This window comes from Macaca mulatta, chromosome 10 (genome assembly GCF_049350105.2).
Source record: "Macaca mulatta isolate MMU2019108-1 chromosome 10, T2T-MMU8v2.0, whole genome shotgun sequence".
NCBI classification, from domain to species: Eukaryota; Metazoa; Chordata; class Mammalia; order Primates; family Cercopithecidae; genus Macaca; species Macaca mulatta.
Genome location: NC_133415.1, coordinates 109,979,861 through 110,001,750, shown reverse-complemented (window position 1 = coordinate 110,001,750; position 21,890 = coordinate 109,979,861). Strand labels below are relative to the sequence as shown.

Genomic DNA, 21,890 nt, shown 5'->3' with positions numbered 1-21,890 from the left:
GAGAGACACTGGAAATGAGCCTGGGGACTTGCGGTTCCTCCTCCTGCTCCCTCTAGAATTAGATTTCAGCCGGTTCACCTGGGTGTCCCTGGGAGGAGGCACCCGAAAGCCCAGCAACGCACTGTTCTCAGGCTGGTGGTTAAATATTAACGTCTCTCAGTGCTGCGGCATCGGGGTCACCAGTGGCTCATGCCTTGCAGAGCAGGGCCATGGGAGAACCCAATTTCAGAAGAGAAGAGAAGATGACTTTTGGGGTCTTGCTATTTCTTTAATCAGAAACAGCCTGAGAAAGTGGAAGGATCATCAAGTTTATAGACAAAAGACGTGTGGCCTGTCCCCTGGCTCTGCTGCCTTTCTGTGAGATTAGAGGAGGGGGAAAATCTGTCCGAACCCGGGAAACGAGGTGAGAGCCAGGCTTGCCACCTTACCTAGGTTCGTTCTGCTGATCAAGTATAACATGGAAATATGTTGCCCCATACAGATCTAGCTTTCTCCAGAAATAGGACGTGCTTACTAAACTGAGACAATATTGATGTACATGTGTTAGCTTGTAAAGGGAAGCAAAATATTTCACAGTGAATTGCTGCTGCCCCTCTGGTCTGTATGCATATAAATGTTTCATGCCGATGTGTGTATACTTTAAACAATTATTAGCATAATGGCACCTATATTTGGGGCGCTCTGTTTGGGGCTTAGATTGGTCTTATCCATTTTCAAAAAATAGCTTTATTAAGATATAAAGTGTATAATTCAGTGGTTTTTGGTACATTCCGAGTTGTGCAACCAACACCACTGTCTAATGTTAGAATGTTTTCATCACCCCGAAAGGAAACTCCATACCCACTAACAGTTACCCCCATTTTCCCTACCTCTCTAGCTGTTGGCAACCACTCATCTTTCTTTTTTTCTATTTTTTTTTTTGAGATGGTGTCTCGCTCCGTCACTCAAGCTGGAGTGCAGTAGCGTGATCATAGCTCACTGCAGCCTCCGCCTCCTGGGCTCAATCGATTCTCCTGCCTCAGCCTCTCGAGTAGCTGGGACTACAGGCATGTACCACCATGCCTGGTTAATTTTTATATATATATTATTTATTTATTTATTTATTTATGAGATGGAGTTTTGCTCTTGTTTCCCAGGCTGGAGTACAATGACGCAATTTAGTAGAGATGGAGTTTCTCCATGTTGGTCAGGCTGGTCTTGAACTCCCGACCTCAGGTGATCCGCCCGCCTTGGCCTCCCAAAGTGCTGGGATTATAGGCGTGAGTCACCATGCCTGGCCAATATTTGTATTTTTTGTAGAGATGGGATTTTGCCATCTTGCCCAGTCTGGTCTTGAACTCCTGGGCTCAAGCAATCTGCCCACCTTTACCTCCCAAAGTGCTGGGATTACAGGTGTGAGCCACCATACCTGGCCCTACTTTCTGTCTTTATGGATTTGCCTATTTGGGACATTTCATAGAAATGGACTCATACACTATGCAATCTTTTGAGTCTGACTCCTTTTTCTTAGCATAATGATTTCAAGATTCATCTGTGTTGTAGCCTTTATCAGAGCTTCAGTTTTTAATGGCAAATAATATTCTGTTGTATCAATGTACTGTATTTTGTTTATCTGTTCGTGAGTTGATGGACACTTCGCTATTTCTACCTTTTTGGCTGTGAATAATCCTGCTATGAACATTGATGTGTAAGATTTTGGGTGCACATGTATTTTAATTGCTTCTGTGGGTAGTCGAATTGCTGGGTCACATGGTAATTCTACATCTGACATTCTGAGACACCACCATACTGTTTTCCAGAGTGGTTGCCCCATTTTCCAATCCTACCATTAATGTATGAGAGTTCTACTTTCTCCACGTCCTTGCCAGTAACACTAGTTATCATCTGTGGTTTTGGCTCTGGTCATCCTGGTGGGTGTGAAGTGCTGTCTCACTGTGGTTTCAATTTGTGTTTCCCTAATGGTTGATGATGTTTAGCATCTTTTCATGGCTCACTGGCCATTTGCACGTCTTCTTTAGGAAAACATCTGTTCAAATTAGCCTTCTCTATTTTGGGAGTCAGTGGCATGCTAGCTTTACAATATGGGTTTTAAACTCTCCCTCTTCCATGTTCTTGATCAAATTATATAAGAAAGAATTATCTGTTGATAATTTGCAAAATTTGTGGTTATAAAACCAACTGGGGTATGGGGGTGGGAAAGACCTTCCTATTTCAATTTCTTTTGGGCAAATCAAAATTTTCATTTCTTTTTGCACCAATTTTTGCATTTTGCATTTTCCCAGAAGTTTACATCCTACAAATTCTGTTTCTTAAGTACTTTCCTATCATATTTCCACCTTGTCAACAAGTGTAGCTTTATATGGTCCTTTGAAGTGACTGTGCAGGGCTCTGTTGCCTTAGACGTGCCATAATGTTTTTACCAGTCTCTCTCACTGGATGGTTAGTTTTCAGTTTTTCTGTTATAAACAATGTGACTGTTGTTTGGGTTATGTATCTCTGAAACTAACCACTCACATGTAGTGGCTTAAAACAACATTGTTTTATTGCTCAGGAATTTAGGCAGGGCTTAGCTGGGTGGTTCTTCTACTCTTTCTGGTGTCTTCTGGGGTCACTGATGGAGCTAGGAGCTTGACTAGGTCTGGAAGGCCTGAGATGGTGCCTCACTGACTTGGTTTCTCTCTCTCTCTCTCTCTCTCTGGTTTATAGATCCTTATCCTGCATAGCCTGTGCCTCCTTCCCCTCCATGTGGTCTCTTCCTTTAGCAGTGTAGTCAGATTTCTCGATTCAGTGGCTTGCTTCCCAGAGGGCAAACATAGAAATGATAGGCTTCTTAAATCCTAGTCCTGAGCCTGGCAGGGCCTCAGTTCCACTGGGTCCTACTGGTCACAGCAGATTACATGGTCAGTCCAGACTTCAGAGGTGGGGAACAGACTCCACAAGTTTATGGGACAGCAGCATCTGTGTACGGAGACAAGGAATTATTGGTGGCCGTATTTGCAGAAAATCTAACACTACTGTGAACACAGTACACTTTTCTGACAAATTTTGGAGTCCAAGGTAAACATGCTTGGAATGGACATGTAGTCTGTTGACTGGAGAACTGTGGGCAAGTCACGTAACCTCTGGGGCCAAGACATGTAAAGTCCCCATCCTAGGATTTCCTGAAGTTTAGCAGAGAATAGACACCAAAACTGACATACCTTATAATAACTATATTCCAGGAGCATCTGGGAGTTTGCTGCCAGGCTGGTCTTAACTTGGCTCTTCCTAATCATTGAAAAAGATGGCATTATTCTCATTTTACATAAGAGGAAACCAAGACACAGGAATTATCTGGCATAACCTTGCCTTATCCCTTCTCCATCACCCGGGTTTCATCCCTCTCTAGTATTTTCTCTGTCTGTGATGACATCACGTATCATACAGGATTCAACATATTCCTATGTGTCTCTTGTCCCCAGGTGAGTGAAGGAGGTGGCAGGGTTTAAGCACTCAGGTTCTTGAGTCAGGTTTCCTGCGCTGTCACCTGGTTCTGCCACTTATCAGGTGTGTCACTGCAAACAATTGGCTTCATTTCACTGACCCCGACTTTTCTCATCTGTAAAACGGTAACAGGACTTTGACCATTTCATAGGGCTGGTGGGGAGATTTGGAGAACCAAAGTGTGGAAAGCACCGAGATTCTCAGCAGTGGCGAAGGTGAAAGAACACATTTAGGTTCCTCAAGGCCTTTCACCCTGAGCCTTCCCTACCTCTTCTCTCACCTGGGCTGGGCCAGGGAGGCCAATGTGTTCAAGGTAAATAAAAACGTCACAAAGGGCTCCTTCAGTGCTCTCCTGGTTGTAAGAACCAGTGTTCTTTTATGATGCTCGAGGTGGCAGCTAGAAATTCCCCCTCTCCCAGCTGTCAGACTGGACCTGGCTTCTGAGTAATTCCTTCTTTGTCCTTTCCATGAGGTCCAACCTCACACCTGGGCTCTCAGTCTGAAAGCAAAGCCCGTGTTAGCATCTCACACTTGACCCATCTCAGCAAGGCTCCTGTCTCCCGGTGCCTTCCGATGAAGATTTGGCTCTCCTAAACGTGCCTGGGACACATTGCAAACTATGACTTGAAGGAGGGGAGTCGACGCGTTCACGTTGATTCATGGATGAGTCAGCACTGGCCTGTAGCATCTGCCCTCAGTGTCATAGCCTGCAATAAGAGAATGCTCAGTATCGTTTGGCGAGGCGTTCTCTGTTTAAAGATCTCACTCTGTTCCCCTGGTTACCATTCATTGTTTCACTGTCTTGGAGGGCCTGTCCAGATTATCTGGTCACATTTTCCTGCTAATAACAATTTTCCAGCAAAATCACCACCTGGGTTTGTGACTTCTGTGCTGGGGTGTGGATATTTCCTACAGGGGCCTTGGGAGCCTGATTCAGTAGGAGAAGTTGTTTCAACTTGGAGTGGTGCTTCTTGTCTCATCTGTTAATTGTTGAGAATAGCTAATGGTTCATTGACAACCTTGGTAGCTTTTCAAAGCCAGGAAAGTCATCCAGGCAAACTGGAGATAAGACAGCAGGAAATTCTTGTTTATAAGTTTAAAATCTGTGTAGACATCCCCAAAGCCAGCCTGAAACTATCTCTAAAAGAGCATGGGGAAGAAGTTAATGAGTCATGAAAAATCATCTCATTATTTTAATTCAGTTTGGATGTGAAAGGCAAACTTAGGGTCTTCAAAGTCCTGTGTGGCTCTAAAAAGACTTCCTTGCTTCTGTCATCTCTCTGTGCTTGAGAGAGAAATGAGTCCTTTACAATCTTTAAAAAAAAAACAAAAAACCTCATTCCTCATAGTCCTGGAGACTGGGAAGTCCAAGATCTAGGTGCCGGCAGGGTCAGTGTCTGGTGAAGGCTGCCCTCTGCTTCAAGATGACACCTTGTTGCCGTGTCCTCACGTGGTCAAAGGTGGAAAAACAAAAAGGGACCAGACTTTTCCAAACTCTTTCATAAATACATCAATCCATCCCCAATGGCCTAATCACCTCCTAAAGGGCCCACCTCTTAATAATGATGCATTGGGGATTTTCAACATGAGTCTTGGGAAGGACAAAACATTGAAACCATAGCAATAACAGAATTAAGCATTTTTTGAATCAGGTTCTGGGGTTGTTAAAAAGGAGAGTTTGGGGGGGCATGGGGTGAGGTGACTCCTGCCCCCATCTTTGGTCCTGGTGATGCTGTCCATTGCTGTGGAGTGCCCACCCTTCTATGGCTAGGAGTGGGCACATGACTTGACTGGGCCAACTGGATTCTCTCCCCCAGAGTTTTGGATGGAGAGAGGCCCAGAGGGAAAAGCAGCTCCGATTTGTTCCTTCTGTGCTTGTGCCTGAGAAAATTGCCCTGTGCCCTCGCGCCTGCCTTGGTTCCTGTCGGTTTCTGACTCTGGTTCTTCTTCCCTGTGTATGCTTCTCTGGGTCTGTTAATCTCCCAGCACTCACTAACATTACAGATCTGTTTCCCGTATGCTTTCTCTGAGCCTTGTTCACATTGATGTGCCTGATGAATGTCTGACAGATTATGGCATGCAGCAGAAGGGTGATCTAGCAGACCTCACAAACCTAGAGTTGTCCAGGTCAGACAGGAAGATAAATAAGGGTGGTTTTCCACAGTGTTAGTAGGGAGAGCTGGGGGCTGGAGCCAACTGGAGATGTGTGCCTCATCAAAGGGACATCGGTGGCTCGGCTCCTGCCCGTGGTTTAGTGGGTTACATTCCAATGAGGTTGACTGGTGAAAGGCTCTGAAAAGGCAGTGTCCAGAAGAACTGTCTTTGTGTATGGTTGCAAGCTTGGGCTTGCAGGTAGCCTGGTTGGTTTCCAGTCCTGCCTGGACTGTCCTAGTGGCATAACCCTGGGCAAATAACTCGACCTTTTGGAGCCTCAGTTTTGAGTTCTGCACAATGGCATGGGGAGTATTATCTACCCCACATAGTATTGTAAGAACTAAGTGACATGAGACTGGTCAGGCGTTTCAACCCAGAGCCTGGCACATGGTAAGTGCTCCATAAAGGGTATGTCTGACATCTTTATGTGTGAGCAGAGAAGATTCACTGTAATCCCCAGGAAGATTAGATAACTCCAAGTATGATAGAGACTGTTGTTGCCCTGGGGCAGGGACCAATGTCACGTTGTTCATCATTATGCCTTGGTTTCTGGTACAACACAGCGGTATAAACATTCTAGTTGACTACTAAAGGACTTAAAGTATTGAAACTTTGAATCCTTATTAAAGGTGTGCAAGAAATGTTATGAAGATTTTTCATACTAAATTTCTACTATCCAGAAACATAACAATCCACTTATCTACCCACTTATTCATCTACTCATCTACCCATTCATCCATCCATCCACCCATCTACCCATCCACTCATTCACCTACCTGCCCACCCATCTACTCATCCATCCATCCACCCACCCACCCAGCCACCCACTCATCTACCCATCCATTCACTTACCCATCCATCCATCCATCCATCCATCCATCCATCCATCCACTCACTCGCCCATGTACCCATCCATCCACCCACCTATCCATCCATTCACTCATTCACCCACGTACCCATCCATCCACCCACCTATCCATCTACCCATCCATCCACCCTCCATCCCCTATCGAGTTAATTATGATTGTACCCATTTTGCTACTGTAAAAAGTGAGGAAGAGAGAATGAAAGGATTTTCACTATTAATACTGTTCAGTCCAGAGATTCACCTCCTGCCCCTTGGTGGGCTGAGGAAGATGGTGCACGTCCTGGAAATGAACTTAGGGTTGTGGGAATTGAATGAGACAGTGTAGTGTTGAGCCTGTGGGACAGTATCTGGCACATGGTGAATAGTGCAGTCACTATCAACTTCTGCTCTCTGAGACTCTTCCAGCAACACGGAGGCTGCATAATCCCTGTCTTCCTGTACTCTGTCCCGCTGGGATGCCCCTAACAATTTGTGGGGTGATACTGCCTTGTAACAGCTGCCTGTTCCCTACATGTGTCTCTTTGTAGCTCTTCTGCACTCTCTTTCCTCACCACAACTACTGAGGGGTCTTTGTGCCTGGATCTTGGTCTGATGTTCCCACTTGTGGGGGACCAGTGGACTCTTTCCATGAGGCTCTGCTTCCCATCTGTTGGGGAAGCTGAGCTGTGACCTGGCTGACGCAAAGCCTGTGTCTCTCCTCCTCTCTCGCAGGGAATCGGATCTCTTCCTGCTCGACAGCCGCACCCTCTGGGCCTCGGAGGAGGGCTGGCTGGTGTTCGACATCACAGCCACCAGCAACCACTGGGTGGTCAATCCGCGGCACAACCTGGGCCTGCAGCTCTCGGTGGAGACACTGGATGGTGAGTCCCCCGGCCACTGCCACCACCAGTCCTAATGCAGCCTGTGCTCCTGGACTTCAGGAGGGTCTCAGTAGTGCTCATGCTTGCCTCACTACAAACAGGCTTCCCCACCCCTCCCAACCAGTACTCCATGTTCAGCCTTTTGATCCAAACCGGAAGCAGCCCCTTCCCCTTTCTATGAGAAAATTACATGTTTGGCCATAGCAGAATTGGGTAAGGCTTCATTACACAAAGGGTGGTCCCACATCAGCAGGGGGGAGGGCAGCCCTCTTATGAGAAATGCAGAATCCCGGGCCCTCCCCAGACCTGCAGCATCAGAACCTGCACTTTAACTAGAGCTCCAAGGTGACACCACAGGACACAGGACATTCTGGACTGTCCGTGAACTGCAGGGTGTTTAGCAGCATCCCTGGTCTCTTACTCAGTAGATGCTAGTAGCATCTCCCAGTTGTGACACCCAAAAATGTCTCCAGACATCGCCAGATTGTCCCCTGTGGGACAAAGTTGCCCTCATGCAAGGCATTAGTCCCTTCCACATTAGAACCTGAATGTGGGTCTGAGTCCCCAGTTCCTGGAGAATCCATTGTGAGTCTGCCCTCCCCCACACCTCTCATTCCCACCACAATTCTGCCTCCTTTGAGAAGGGAAGAAGGAAGGATGGTGAGTGGGGAAGTGGGAATGGGCTTCTCTATGCTAATTTTCCCCCACCCCAAACAGATAACAAATGGTATCTTGTAGCTTGACTTTGCTTAAAATTCAGTGGTGATGGTTTCCAGCTGTGTAACTTCTTCCTTCCACCAGTTTTATGAACAACAATTTTTTTTCATTTATTTTTGAATAAACACCTTCACAATGTTTGCCTTTGGAGCTATGAGCAATACATGTGTAACACGAAATAGTTTCCCTCCCACTTTCTTCTCCAGCTGCTGAGTTCCACTTCCCAGGGACAATTGCTGTTTCCTTCTTTTCAGAGATGCTCTCTGGGTGTTTCAGAAATTACATGGAGATTCAGCTTTCAGTTTTTCCCCCTCCCATAAATGGTGGCCTGGCATATACAGTGTTCTCCAACTGATGACTTATCTCAGAGATTGGTCCTGTCAGCCATTAAAGAGCTTCCTTGTTCCATGTGTTTTGTGTCCATGTAGCTCTGCCACCCACACACACTGTGGCGTTGGACAATTTCCCTAACCTGTCAGAGCCTGGGCTTTCTCATCTCCAGCATGCAGGTGATGAGAGGGTTTGGGCTATTGGGTTGTTACAAGATGTAATGGGTTATTATGGGAAGAGTTTTTTAAAATAGTGCCTTAATGTGCATGGGATTTTCCCAGGCATCTTGGTAAAATGCAGATTCTGATTCAGCTGGCCTGGGGCAGAGGAGTCTGTGTTTTCAGACAGCCACCAGGTAACAGAAGCTGCTGGTCCCTGGACCATGCTTTGAGTAATGAGGCTTAGAACAGGACCTAATTGTCATACACATGTAAAGGAGAGCAGTCATCATCATCATCATCATCACCACCACCATCATCATCATAACTGACTTACCCAGCTCTCCTGGGATGGATGCTTAGGTGTTTTCTAGTCTTTTGGTCTCACAAACAGGGCTTCAGTGAGAAACCTCGGTGTGTAGGTCATTTTTCATTTGAGTGTAACTCTAGGACCAGTTCCTGAAGGTGGTGTTGTTTATTTGTAGTTTTTGTTTGTTTGTTTGTTTTGTTTTGTTTTTGTTTTTGAGATGGAGTCTCACTGTGTCACCCAGGTTGGAATGCAATGGCACGATCTTGGCTCACTATAACCTCTGCCTCCTGGGTTCAAGCGACTCTCCTGCTTCAGCTGCTTGAGTAGCTGGGACTACAGGCGCCTGCTGCCACACCTGGCTACTTTTTCTATTTTTAGTAGAGACAGTGTTTTACCGTGTTGGTCAGGCTGGTCTCGAACTCCTGACCTCAGGTGATCTACCCGCCTTGGCTTCCTGAAGTGCTAGGATTACAGGCATGAGCTGCCGTGCCTGGCCTATTTGTAGTTTTGATAGATAATGTCAGTTTGGCCTCTTTAGAGGCCATTCCACTTGCGTCTCCACCAGCAATGCGTGAGGGTGCCTGTTTTCCCATTGTTGCCAGTTCAAGTTCTCAAACATAGATTTTTGCTAATCCAACAGATAACAAATGGTATCTTGTAGCCTGACTTTGCTTTTTTTCTTATTCTGTGTGAGGTGGGGCATTTTGTTCATGTGTGCCATTTGCAGTTTCTTCCTGCACATGGTATGTTCATATCCTCTGCCCATTGTTCTGGTAAGTTTTGGTCTTTTTCTATATGATTTTGGTTCTTTGCAGTTTGAGCAGCAAACATTTCCCCAGTTTTTTAGTTTAATTTTTACTTTGCGTATGCTGGATTTTGCCACGTGGATTAAGACAGTGGAGCTTGGCCAGGCACAGTGGCTCACGCCTGTAATCCCAGCACTTTGGAAGGCCGAGGCAGGTGGATCACTTGAGGTCAGGAGTTTGAAACCAGCCTGGCCAACATGGTGAAACCCTGTCTCTACTAAAAATGCAAAACAAACAAACAAACAAAAAATAGCCAGGCATGGTGGTGCGTACCCATAATCCCAGCTATTCAGGAGGCTGAGGGAGAAGAACCACTTGAACGCGGGAGGCGGGGGTTGCAGTGAGCCCAGATGGCACCATTGCACTCCAGCCTGGGTAACAGAGAGAGAATCCATCTCAAAAAAGAAAAGAAAAAAAAAGACAATAGAGCTGAATGTAATAACCTTTTCCTTGATTGATCCTGGACTTTGTCTCTTTTTCAATTCTTATCAAAGGCCACTGCCTTAGATAGGGCCCCTAAACTACACTTTGATAAATTATCCCCAAGATGCTGGCCAGCATCTTGGGGATAATTTATCAAAGTGTAGTTTAGGGGCCCTATCTCTTTCTCCAGCTTAGGTGCCTGGCAGTAGGATGTGGGTAGCAGGAACAATTCCAGCATTTGATAGGCCTGCGGGAGGTCTGACTGAGAAAATAGAGACCCTCCTCACCCCAGACCCTCCAGAACATGCGCTCTGCCTGAGTTGTAGAATTACTCACGTAAAGTCACAGGCCATGTGAGCGGACTGAAGAGTTTAGCACACGCTCTTGTCCCCTGAATCCCAGATCAGTCTTCTTTCTACTGCTTGTCCCCCACTTCCCCCCCACCCTGCAACTTGTTCTTCTTCCCCTTTCCATGCCCCTGAGAGTTAAAAGTGGTCCTAGAAGACACTGGAGCTTTCCATTGCTATCTTAGGGGTTGGCAAACTCTAGCCCGCTGACCAAAGTCAGCCTGCAGCCTGATTTGTGTGTGTGTGTGTGGCCTGTGATCTAAGAATAGTTTCACATTTTTAAGTGATTGAGGAAAATTGAAAGAAGAAGAATATTTAATATCATATAAAATTACATGAAATGTACATTTTGGTGTCCATACCTAATGTTTTATTGACACAGCCATACTCATTTGTTTACATTGTGTCTGGGGCTGCTTTTATGCTTTCACAGCAAAGTCGAGTAATTGTAACAGAGACCCTGTGGCCCGCTAAGCTGAAAATATGTATTATTTTCAGAAATACTAACAGAAAAAGTTTGTGATGCCTGCTCTATACCAGCAATCCTCAGACTGTTCCGTGAAGGCCAATAGGTGCCTCAGGGAAAAAGGAAGAGTTTCACAGTCATTTAAATATGACGAATGCTAGGCTGAATAAATGAAACAGATTTCTCTGAGGACTTATCAGAGCATTTATTTTGCCAGTGTCCATTATGAATCTCTGGATAGGAAATATTGCCTCAAGGAATTCCAAACTCATCTAGCAACAGAATCATTTGACTTCTTTTTCCCTAGAAGCCCCTGTGGAACATTCTAGGGATAAGATAAAAATGAAGTAATATGGCTAAGGTGGACTTAATTCCCTTCTTCACAGTAACCGTTTCTGTGGACTTGTAGATGTTGGGGAGACCTTCCAACTGGGCCCCAGTGGGTTCTGTGCTTCTCTGTCTTGCCTGCCCGGCTGGTTCAGGTGATTTTTCTCTTATTTGATGCCAGCCCTGTGGCCAGCTCCTCCTAGTACCGCTCCTGCCTTCACCATTCCCCCCAGACACATTCAGAGTCCTTTTGCCCTTTTTGCCTCCAGCACCTACTCCCCCCATTGTCCAGGTTATGGGGAAAGGCTCAGCATTGGCGGAGGCAGTGCTGCCCAATGGTTAGAGCTCAGGCTCCCGAGCCAGGCTCCCCTGGTTCAAATCCCAGCCCTGTTGTTTCCGGCCTTGTGACCCAGGGTGAGTCACGTAATGTGTCTCATCTGGAAAATGGGGTTAATAATAGTTTCCATCCCCAAGGGTGGTTGTGAGGGATTAGATGAGCTCATGTGAGTGAAGAGTGTAATTGCTCAGTGTGTGGTTGCTACGGAGCACCGCTGTGTCTTGTGATCATCACAATTACCCAGCAAGGTAGATGCTATGGTTCACATCCCCGTGGTGCAGGCAGGAAATGGAGGCTCCTGAGAACCTGCCGGGGCTCCGTATTTCAGCAGCCCACCCGAGACCCTCTCCATAGGCTGCAAGTTGCTGTCTAGAGTCAGATCAAGGATTAGATGCTGCGTCTGTGACCCCCTCTGGCTCCGTGACACCTTATTTGCCCCTCCTGGGCAGGGCGCTGGGGGCCGGGTGTGGTGCCACCGCCCAGGAACTTGGCTTGTTCAGGTACTGTGGGCGCCCAAGCAGTGAGTTTGGTGTGGTTGCCCAAGTCAGGGGAGGATCACCCACTCAGATTGTCAGGGAGGGGCAAAGTATATAATGGCCAGTTGGCTGTGTGGAGTTTTGGACCTTTTGGGGATGAGCTAAGGAGCAAGTGAGTCCAGGATTTTTGAGACATCATGGCTGTGAAAATGCTTTGTTTTCCCTACTGTGGAGGATCTCAAGCCTGGCGTCCATCAGGGTCACCCTGCAGGGCAAACTGCACGTGCGGGTGCCTGGGCTCCATTTCAGACCCACAGTGGGGGATCTCTGATGATGCGCCCAGGAATATGCCCTTTTTCCCTAGTAGCTTTAGGGGTACACGTGGTTTTGGTTCCCTGGACAAATCATATAGTGGTGAAGTCTGAGATTCTAGTGCTCCTGTCAGTCAAGTAGTATACACTGCACCCAATATGTAGTTTTTTATTCCTTAGTCACCTTTTAAATAAGACTTGGGTAACTTGAGGCCTGGCCAGTGACAACACTCTGGCAAAGTCGTGTACAGTGCCTGGGGCAGCCTGTTTACAAGATGGTGCCTGGGCTGACAGGTGCCCCTTGGGTTCTGGGTCTCAACCCTCCCCTGCCGGATCCTGCACGGGGAAGGGCAGCAGGGCCTGTGGGAGGTGGTGTGCATCTGACAAATCAGTGCACACCTGCTTTGTGCCTGGCCCCGAGCTGGCTGCAGAGGCCCTGGTCCCTACCCTGGGAACTTCTTACTGACCTTAACTCAGAGAATAATCTGCCTGCACCAGCATCCAGAGAAGACAGGGGCCCAGGCAGCAGTGCCCATGCCCATGTCACCATCCAGAAGGGGTAGAGACAGGGTCACCTGAACCTTGCAACCACTAGGCAGTTACACTGTGCCTGGATGTAGAAGGGGCCCTGGCAGCTGCTGGAATTTGGAGTCTGTACACCTCCTGGGGCCTTACTTTTCTCATGCACACAATGGGCATGTGGAGGAGAGTAATTTGGGCCAGTGTGCTTCCATTCTAGTGGGGCGCAGCCATCAAAGACCTTATTGCGGAAGCCTGGTGTTTGACCCGACGTGAGCCCCTGCCTGCCAGTGGTCTCCAAAACTCCAAAGCCCAGATGGCGCCCTCCTTCCCTCCCAGCTGGCCACGGGTGGGGGGTCTTGAGGTCAAAGTGCAGAGGTGCCCTTCTGAGACCACCCAGGAAGCGTGCGTCTGTTTCCTCTTCCTCCCAGCTGGGCCCTCCTGTGAGTCACCACGCGGAGCAGCCGCAGCTGGGGCTCCGCTCCGGGCCAGCGTGCCCTCGTGGGGAGAAGCCTATAACTCCCAGGCACCTGCAGCTCGTCAGGAGGGGCCGAGCGGGGAGCCCGGTCTCATCTCCCTGGGGATGGGCTGGCGCTGCAGGAATGAGGGCTGGAGTCTGTCTTTCCCTTAGTACAGAAGAGAGGAGAGGCAGCCTCTCCACTTGTTGCAGCCCCCAGGCTGTGCTTCCCACCCATGGACTGGCTGTGTCCTACACCCCACACTGGATGCTGGTGTCAGGGACCCGGGGTGAATCTAGCACTGCCCAGAGCCCTGTGAGAAAGGAGAGGATAGAGAGGAGAGCGAGAGGAGAGGAGAGGAGAGGAGAGGAGAGGATAGAGAGGAGAGCGAGAGGAGAGGAGAGGAGAGGATAGAGAGGAGAGGGAGAGGAGAAGGAGAGGAGAGGAGAGGAGAGGAGAAGATAGAGAGGAGAGGGAGAGGAGAGGAGAGGATGGGAGGGGAGGGGAGAGGGAAGAGCGAGAGGAGAGGATAGAGAGGAGAGCGAGAGGAGAGGAGGAGGAGAGGAGAGGGAGAGGAGAGGAGAGGGAGAGGAGAGAGAGGAGAGAGAGAGGAGAGAGAGAGGAGAGAGAGAGGAGAGGAGAGGGAGAGGAGAGGGAGAGGAGAGAGAGGAGAGAGAGAGGAGAGGAGAGAGAGGAGAGGAGAGAGAGGAGAGAGAGAGGAGAGGAGAGAGAGGAGAGAGAGAGGAGAGGAGAGAGAGGAGAGAGAGAGGAGAGGAGAGGGAGAGGAGAGGGAGAGGAGAGGAGAGGGAGAGGAGAGGGAGAGGAGAGGAGAGGGAGAGGAGAGGGAGAGGAGAGGAGAGGGAGAGGAGAGGGAGAGGAGAGGAGAGGGAGAGGAGAGAGGAGAGGAGAGGAGAGGGAGAGGAGAGAGGAGAGGAGAGGAGAGGGAGAGGAGAGGAGAGGAGAGAGAGAGGAGAGGAGAGGGAGAGGAGAGGGAGAGGAGAGGAGAGGGAGAGGAGAGGGAGAGGAGAGGAGAGGGAGAGGAGAGAGGAGAGGAGAGGAGAGGGAGAGGAGAGAGGAGAGGAGAGAGGAGAGGAGAGGAGAGGGAGAGGAGAGAGAGAGGAGAGGAGAGAGAGAGGAGAGGAGAGGGAGAGGAGAGGAGAGGGAGAGGAGAGAGGAGAGGAGAGGAGAGGGAGAGGAGAGAGAGAGGAGAGGAGAGAGAGAGGAGAGGAGAGGGAGAGGAGAGGAGAGGGAGAGGAGAGGGAGAGGAGAGGAGAGGGAGAGGAGAGGAGAGGAGAGGAGAGGAGAGGGAGAGGAGAGGAGAGGAGAGGGAGAGAGAGAGGAGAGGAGAGGGAGAGGAGAGGAGAGGGAGAGGAGAGGGAGAGGAGAGGAGAGGGAGAGGAGAGGAGAGGGAGAGGAGAGAGAGAGGAGAGGAGAGGGAGAGGAGAGGGAGAGGAGAGGAGAGGGAGAGGAGAGGAGAGGGAGAGGAGAGGAGAGGAGAGGAGAGGAGAGGAGAGAGGAGAGGGAGAGAGAGGAGAGGAGAGGGAGAGGAGAGGGAGAGGAGAGGAGAGGGAGAGGAGAGGGAGAGGAGAAGAGAGGGAGAGGAGAGGAGAGGGAGAGGAGAGGAGAGGGAGAGGAGAGGGAGAGGAGAGGAGAGGGAGAGGAGAGGAGAGGAGAGAGAGAGAGAGAGAGAGAGGAGAGGAGAGAGAGAGAGGAGAGGAGAGGAGAGGGAGAGGAGAGAGAGAGGAGAGGAGAAGAGAGGGAGAGGAGAGTGAGAGGAGAGGGGAGGGAGAGGAGAGAGGAGAGGAGAGGGAGAGGAGAGAAGAGGAGGGGAGAGGGAGAGGGGAGGGAGAGGAGAGGAGAGGGGAGGGAGGGAGAGGAGAGGGAGAGGAGAGAGAGAAGAGAGGAGAGAGAGAGGAGAGGAGAGGATGGGAGGAGAGGGGAGGGGAGAGGGAAGAGCGAGAGGAGAGGATAGAGAGGAGAGCGAGAGGAGAGGAGAGGGAGAGGAGAGGGAGAGGAGAGCGAGAGGAGAGGAGAGGGAGAGGAGAGCGAGAGGAGAGGAGAGGGAGAGGAGAGCGAGAGGAGAGGAGAGGGAGAGGAGAGTGAGAGGAGAGGAGAGGCCAGGCACCCTTGAGTGGAGGGAATCCTGCAGCTCGGGGCTCCTCCCACCTTGTGGCCTTAAGGCAGAGGAGCCCTCCCTGCAGGCCAGGCCCTGAGCTGCCAGTGTCCATGCAGCTTTTAGAAGCAGGATGGACGAGCAGCCCCTGCACATACATACTCTGGCACCCATGGCCCTGTCATAGCACAGCTCCTCAGTCACCTCTGTGTAGTCTCAGCAGCTGCTCCAACCTCTTGGGGTCTTGTTCCTTTGTCTGCTCCATGAACATAATAACATCACGGATTCTGTAGGCAGCTGGAAGAAGGAAGTGAGTTCACAGAACATGCTGAATCCTGGGCCCAGCTCCCTGTCTGTGCTCATGAATGTTAGATGTTCTAATTGTTGATTTATTTAGTTCTCACAATAATCCTGCCCAGGTAACACAATTGATATCACCAGCATTTTATAGATGAGGAAATAGAAACTGAGAAGGCGGGGAAACTTGCTCGTGACTCCCAGGTGTAGACCTGGGCTCTGACCAGAGGACTGTGACTCCAGCCCCCTTCCTCTTTGCTGGAAAATCTTCCAATGAGTGTGTTCACCAGGCTGCAGCCTCAGGATGGGGTTTGGAAGGTAGACGAGCACCTGCAGGGGACCCAGCCTGGCCGTCCAGAGGTAGAGATGTCAGGACCCTCTACCATGTTAGGTCTTGCCTGGTTTCTCACCCGGGAAGGAAAGTGTTTCTAGAAAGAACTCAGAAGACAGTAGTCTTCTTGTAGGAACCACTGTAGGAGCCCCCTTTGCAGAAGTGGCCAGGGCTGCACTTGACTTCCATGGGCTCCTCCCTCCATTACCAAAAAAAAAAAAAAAAAATTAGAGCCGGGCACGGTGGCTCATGCCTGTAATCCCAACACTTTGGGAGACCGAGGCAGGCAGATCACAAGGTCGGGAGTTTGAGACCAGCCTGGGCAACATGGTGAAACCCCGTCTTTACTGAAAATACAATTAGCCAGGTGTGGTGGTACACACCTGTAGTCCCGGCTGAGGCAGGAGAATCACTTGAACCCAGGAGGTGGTGGAGGTTGCAGTGAACCAAGATCATACTACGGCACTCCAGCCTGGGCAACAGAGTGAGACTCTGTCTCAAAAAAAAAAAATTTAAATTAAAGTATGTTTTATGGTCATGTTGGTATCAAGATGAATATTATAATTCTTGGTGAATTAAAAATTAAAGATTTTTTTTGAGATGGGGTCTTGTTATGTTGCCCAGGCTGGCCAGGCTCAAGTGATCCTCTGGCCTCAGCCTCCTGAGTAGCTGGAATCGCAGGTGCCCAGCTTTGAATTAAAACCCAAAACATTCTCAGATACTAAAAGTTCATGTTTTATCTTCCGATTATAAGAGACATTATTGCATTTTCATGGGCCCTGCATCCCAGCATGGGGAGTGAATGATGAATGATGGTCTTCCCCCGCCCCCACTGTTAGAACAAGTTTCCTACAGCAAACAGCCTCTCCACTTATGTTGGAAGTACAGTTATTCACTCAACAAACATTTGCATGCCCCTATAGCGAGCCAAGGACTGTTCTAGGCACCAGGGGTACAGCCTGAACAAAAGGAAGATTTGGCTGTTGTGTTGCTCACATTCTTCTAGGAGGAGGCCCACCAGTAACGAGAGACCATGTACTGAAGGGCAGGGGTGAAGCCATGCAGATAAGGTCTGAGGCTCTGAGTATGGTTCAGAAGGGCTTCCTGCTGCTCTACAAACCAACACGCCCATTTTCCTTGTGCTGTCTTCCACCCGCAAAGCCTGCTGCAGAGAGATGAAGACTGATTTGGGCTGGGGAGACTCATCCTTGCAGACATGGAAGCAGCAGGTCATTTGTCCCATGAAAGGGACTGCACCCTTTTGTCCTGGTTCATGGTGTACCCCTTCTCTTCCTTGTTTGCAGAAGAAATCACTCGGGACTCAGGAGGGCCACGTCAATCAGCCCTGCCTCTCAGCTCCAAGAAGATGAGCAGGGAGGCCTTGTCTGCCTCATATCATACTCCCTCATTGGGGACCCATTTCTCCAGCTCCTGTGAGCGCTGGCTCTCCATCCCCTGAGCTCCAAGGCCATAGGGCACCTTCTCTCCCTCCTGCACCCCATCTTTGCTTCCTGCAGTCGCCTGGGGGTCAGGAGCATGTGCATTTTGGCTATCTGCATGCAGAGAACCCCGAGCGTCTCTCCTGTGACACGAGAGCACGTGTCTCGCTTCATGCTCATTCCAGATTGAATTGGATGGGATTGCAGAGCATTTAAAGGATTGAAGGGCATGTGCTGTCCAAGTGTGACGCTCAGCTGTGGCAGCTGAGGAAGGAGCCAGGAGGTGAGCCACTCGCCTGCGGCGGCTGCAGAAACTAAGCCCCACAAAGCCAAGGCTGGTGAGCGACGCCGCCCACAGTGCAGCTGGCTCCAAGGTGCCTTCGCTCCATGCGATTGCTTCACATCCTGTTTGTCCAGAAGCCGGAGAGGGAGAGGAAAGAAAAGGCCTGATGACCCAGTGGCTGGGATCGGTCCTTCCAGGGCTGGGACGGCAGGGATGGGGAGGGCGGAATTGGGTAACTGGGGCCAGGCAGATGTCACAAGTGTTAAACTAAGTTCTCACTTGTCACTTGGGCCTTGGTCCATCGAGAGAAGTGACTGGAGTGAATGTGTTTTTCACAATTAATGAGAAACATTCTTGTGGTGTGGGCCTTGGAGGGGTAGCCTATAGCCCTGGGCCTGGAAAACAAAGAAGCCACAAGGAAACCCAGATGCCACCCCTGTGCAGTGTGGGTGGGCTGCATCCCCTCCTTTACCAAGGGGCCCCACTGTGCTCCCTGCCTGCTCTTCAGGGTCTTTCTGCAGAGCTCGCTGGGTTCCTCGGGCTGGCCACGCCGATTTTGCTCAGGTCGCCTGGGGTTTGCCAGTGGTGCTGGGATGCACTGGCTGGGCCCTGTCCTCAGCTCACTCTGAGTCCTGCCTCCGCCCTGCTCCTCTTGGAAGGCCTTTCCCTCTATTCCTCAGCGAATCCCTCCTACCTTTGGAGTCCCCGTAGGTCACCTATGTCCATGCCTGGGCAGGCTCTCTTGAGTTTTGGGGGATCCTTTTCCCTGCCATCACCTGGACTGATTGGCAGATGGTGCAGGGGTCAAGCTCGCAGGCTCCAGTTGGCTGGGCCAGGGTGTGGACTCCATCTCTGCAGTCCCTAGCATTGGGTCCCTGGTGGCTGACTTTGCGCCTGTGACCTTGCTTTCCTCCTTTGTAAATGTGGGGTTACGATTCTACCTTGAGAGGTTCCAGTGAGTAGCGATGCATGGAACGGGCTCAGCACGGTGCTTGGCACACATTGGTGGGCTTTCATTTTTGTTGAGAAGCAACGATGGAATCAGCTGTACCCAGAATACTTATACTAGCGAATAATTGAAGATAATGATGTCTTATCTCATGAGGATATTGATGGTTTTCCCTACAAGTCTGGAAGTAATTGGATCTAGGGTTGGTTAGAGTCATGGTCAGCCAAGGTTTTCAGTAAAGTACCAGAGAGTAGATATTTTAGGCTTTGAGGGTCAGATGTTTGTTTTTGCCTGCTGTTTAGTGTGACAGTAGCCACAGGTCATGTGTTCCTGACTGTGCATCGACTGTGTTCCAATAAAACTTTATTTGCAAGAACAGGCAGTGGGCTGGATATGGCCTGCAGGCTGTAGTTTGTTGACCCCTGGGCTAGAGTATCAATAGGCTCAAGGCTTTTTTCCTTCCGGCCCCCTCACCTTGGCAGCGTTGACATTTTGTCCTGAGGCTCTCTCATCATGGTTGGCAACGTGGCTGCCTCCATGTCCCCAAGCATGGAAGGAAAATGCAGTGGGCAAGAAGGAAGAATGTTTATCTCATCATGTGCCTGCCTTTTTTGGGAAGAAGACACTTCTGAGAAGCCTGCAGTATCCATCCCCAGCAGGAGCTGCAGGGGAGGCTGGAAAGGGTCTAATGTGCAACCTTCATGGATGGAGGAAGGCCAGGCACGAGGGGGCCGCGCATGACTGTGGGGTCCACACCAGCCACTTCTGCCTCACCTGCCTGGTGAGGGTTGGGTGAGAATGGTTTGGGCCTCCTCCATTCTGCTCTGGACCATTGGAGCAAAGGTGTGGTCAGACAGCTTTCCTGGCCTCTTCAGACAATAGTAGCTGTGATGCTTTGTGAACAGATGGCGCCTACAGTGTGCAAAGGGCTGAAGTTTTGGCAATGTGAAGGACTCAGTATCTGCTTTATGTTGGAAAAATGCCAAGGTAAGTTCACCCCAAAACCTGTACACTGTGTCTCTCATTATATGCATAATCACCAAAGCTGGAACCACCAGATGGATGGATAAAAATTGTGCTACTTACATACAGCAAAAAAAAAAAGAATGAACTGTTGAAACACGCAGCTACGCGGATGATCTCAAAGGCATTGTACAGGTTGGAATAAGCCAGTGTCAAAGAGTGGCATTGGTATGAAATATCTAGAAAATGCAGTCATGGGGATGTGAGTGGGTCCGTGTTTGCCAGAGGCTGGCGGTGGGGGCCACGTGACTACAAAGCGGAGTTTCTCAGCCGTGGCACTACTGGGTAATTCTCAGTTGTGGGGCCGTCCTGTGCATCTTGGGATGTTAACAGCTTCCCTGGCCTCCACCCACTCAATGCCAGTAGCAACTGCTCAGTTACGACTACTAAAAATGTCTCCAACATTGCCACATGTCCCTTGGGGAGCAGCATCACCCCAGTTGGGAGCCACTGAGCTAAAAGGCAGCTTGGAGAGTTCTTTGTGGCGTGGAGCTGTTCTGTATCCCCATTGAAGCTGGGTACCGGCATCTATACACGCGCTAGCACTTACAGATGGGCATACCAAAAGGGGTCGATTTTACTGTACGGTAACTTAAAAACTGAGACTTCAAAAAGCAACAAAACACACCACAGAGAGACAAGCACTGAGTCCCAGTGAAGAAACCAGCCAAGCCTTGGCCTCTGGGCCCCTCTACCTGCCTCTCAGGTAGGCCAGACCTCTTTCCCACCCGGCTGCTGCAGGCTGCAGAGGGCTCAGATGCCATTACCCTGCAGGAAAGCCTTTCTGTCCCAGCCTTAAGGAGAGTATCTTGGCAGATAGAATACAAGATGCCCAGTTAAACTTGAATTTCAGATGAACAACAAAGAATCACTTAGTTCAGCATGTCCCCCATGTTGCAAACATTATGTGTTTATCTGAAATTCAAATTCAATCAGGCACCCTGTGTGGTTTTTTTTGTTTGTTTTTTGTTTTTTTGCAATATCTGCTATTCTTGGGCAAATCTGCAGGCTTTAAAAAAAAACCTCTCAAACCTCTGCTAAAATATGTTTTCCAACTTTCTCAAACATACAGATTTTATGGTTAAAATATGATGCACGTCCTGCCTCCCTGCCTACATCAGTTTGTTCACCCACCTCACCCCTATGCCTTACAGATGCGGGCTGGCTCCCTAGCCAGTGTGACTTGTCCAGGACATTTAAATACAAATAATCAAAGTAAATAGTTACACGCACTGACTAAATCTGATATTTTATAATATAAAATGAAAAGGAATTGTTCTCCTGCAAAATAACCTTTCTCAGCCCTTCCTGGGGTATTAGAACAAAATAGATGTTACATATGCAAACACCTATGTTAGTATGTGCTTTATATATATATAATATATTAATATGTCTTCTATAATATGTTATGTATAATAGTATATATTATATATATTAGTATATATTATATATAATATATAATACATATTATAGCATATATAATATATATTACTATAACTTTATAATATAAAATATAATAAATATATATAAATATATAAATTTATAAATATTATAAATATATATTATATATAATATACCATATGTACCATATTATATATGGTATATACTATGTTATATACCATGATATATATACTATATATAATATACATTTTTATATCATAGTATATTTTATATGTATATATTTTTTAGGTGGAGTCTCGCTGTGTCACCCAGGCTGGAGCGCAGTGGCACGATCTCCAGCTCACTGCAACCTCTGCCTCCCAGGTTCAAGCGATTCTTGTGCCTCAGCCTCCTAAGTAGCTGGGATTACAGGCATGCACCATGACGCCTGGCTATTTTTTTTTTTGTATTTTTAGCAGAGATGGGATTTCTCCATGTTGGCCAGGCTGGTCTCAAACTCCTGACCTCAAGTGATCCACCTGCCTCAGCCTCCCAAAGTGCTGGGATTACAGGCGTGAGCCACCACACCTGGCCTACATTTCTTTCTTCCTAGGTGTAATGAGGCCAATTTGCGTGCAGCTCCCCATGGGAGGGAACTTTCCTTCTTTTGGCCCCACCAGAGCCTGGGCCTGCCTTGCCGCTGGAGCACCCCAGAGCACAGGGTA

At 48.9% G+C, this 21,890-nt stretch overlaps 1 protein-coding gene across 1 annotated transcript in view; it reads left to right on the top strand.

Moving 5' to 3' along the window:
* BMP7 (bone morphogenetic protein 7) overlaps window positions 1-21,890 on the top strand; it is a 100,698-nt gene that overhangs the window by 56,235 nt on the left and 22,573 nt on the right. Inside the window, exon 3 of the mRNA XM_001089245.5 lies at window positions 7,217-7,365. Coding sequence (XP_001089245.1) covers window positions 7,217-7,365 — 149 coding nt within the window. The remainder of the gene's footprint in view (window positions 1-7,216; window positions 7,366-21,890) is intronic.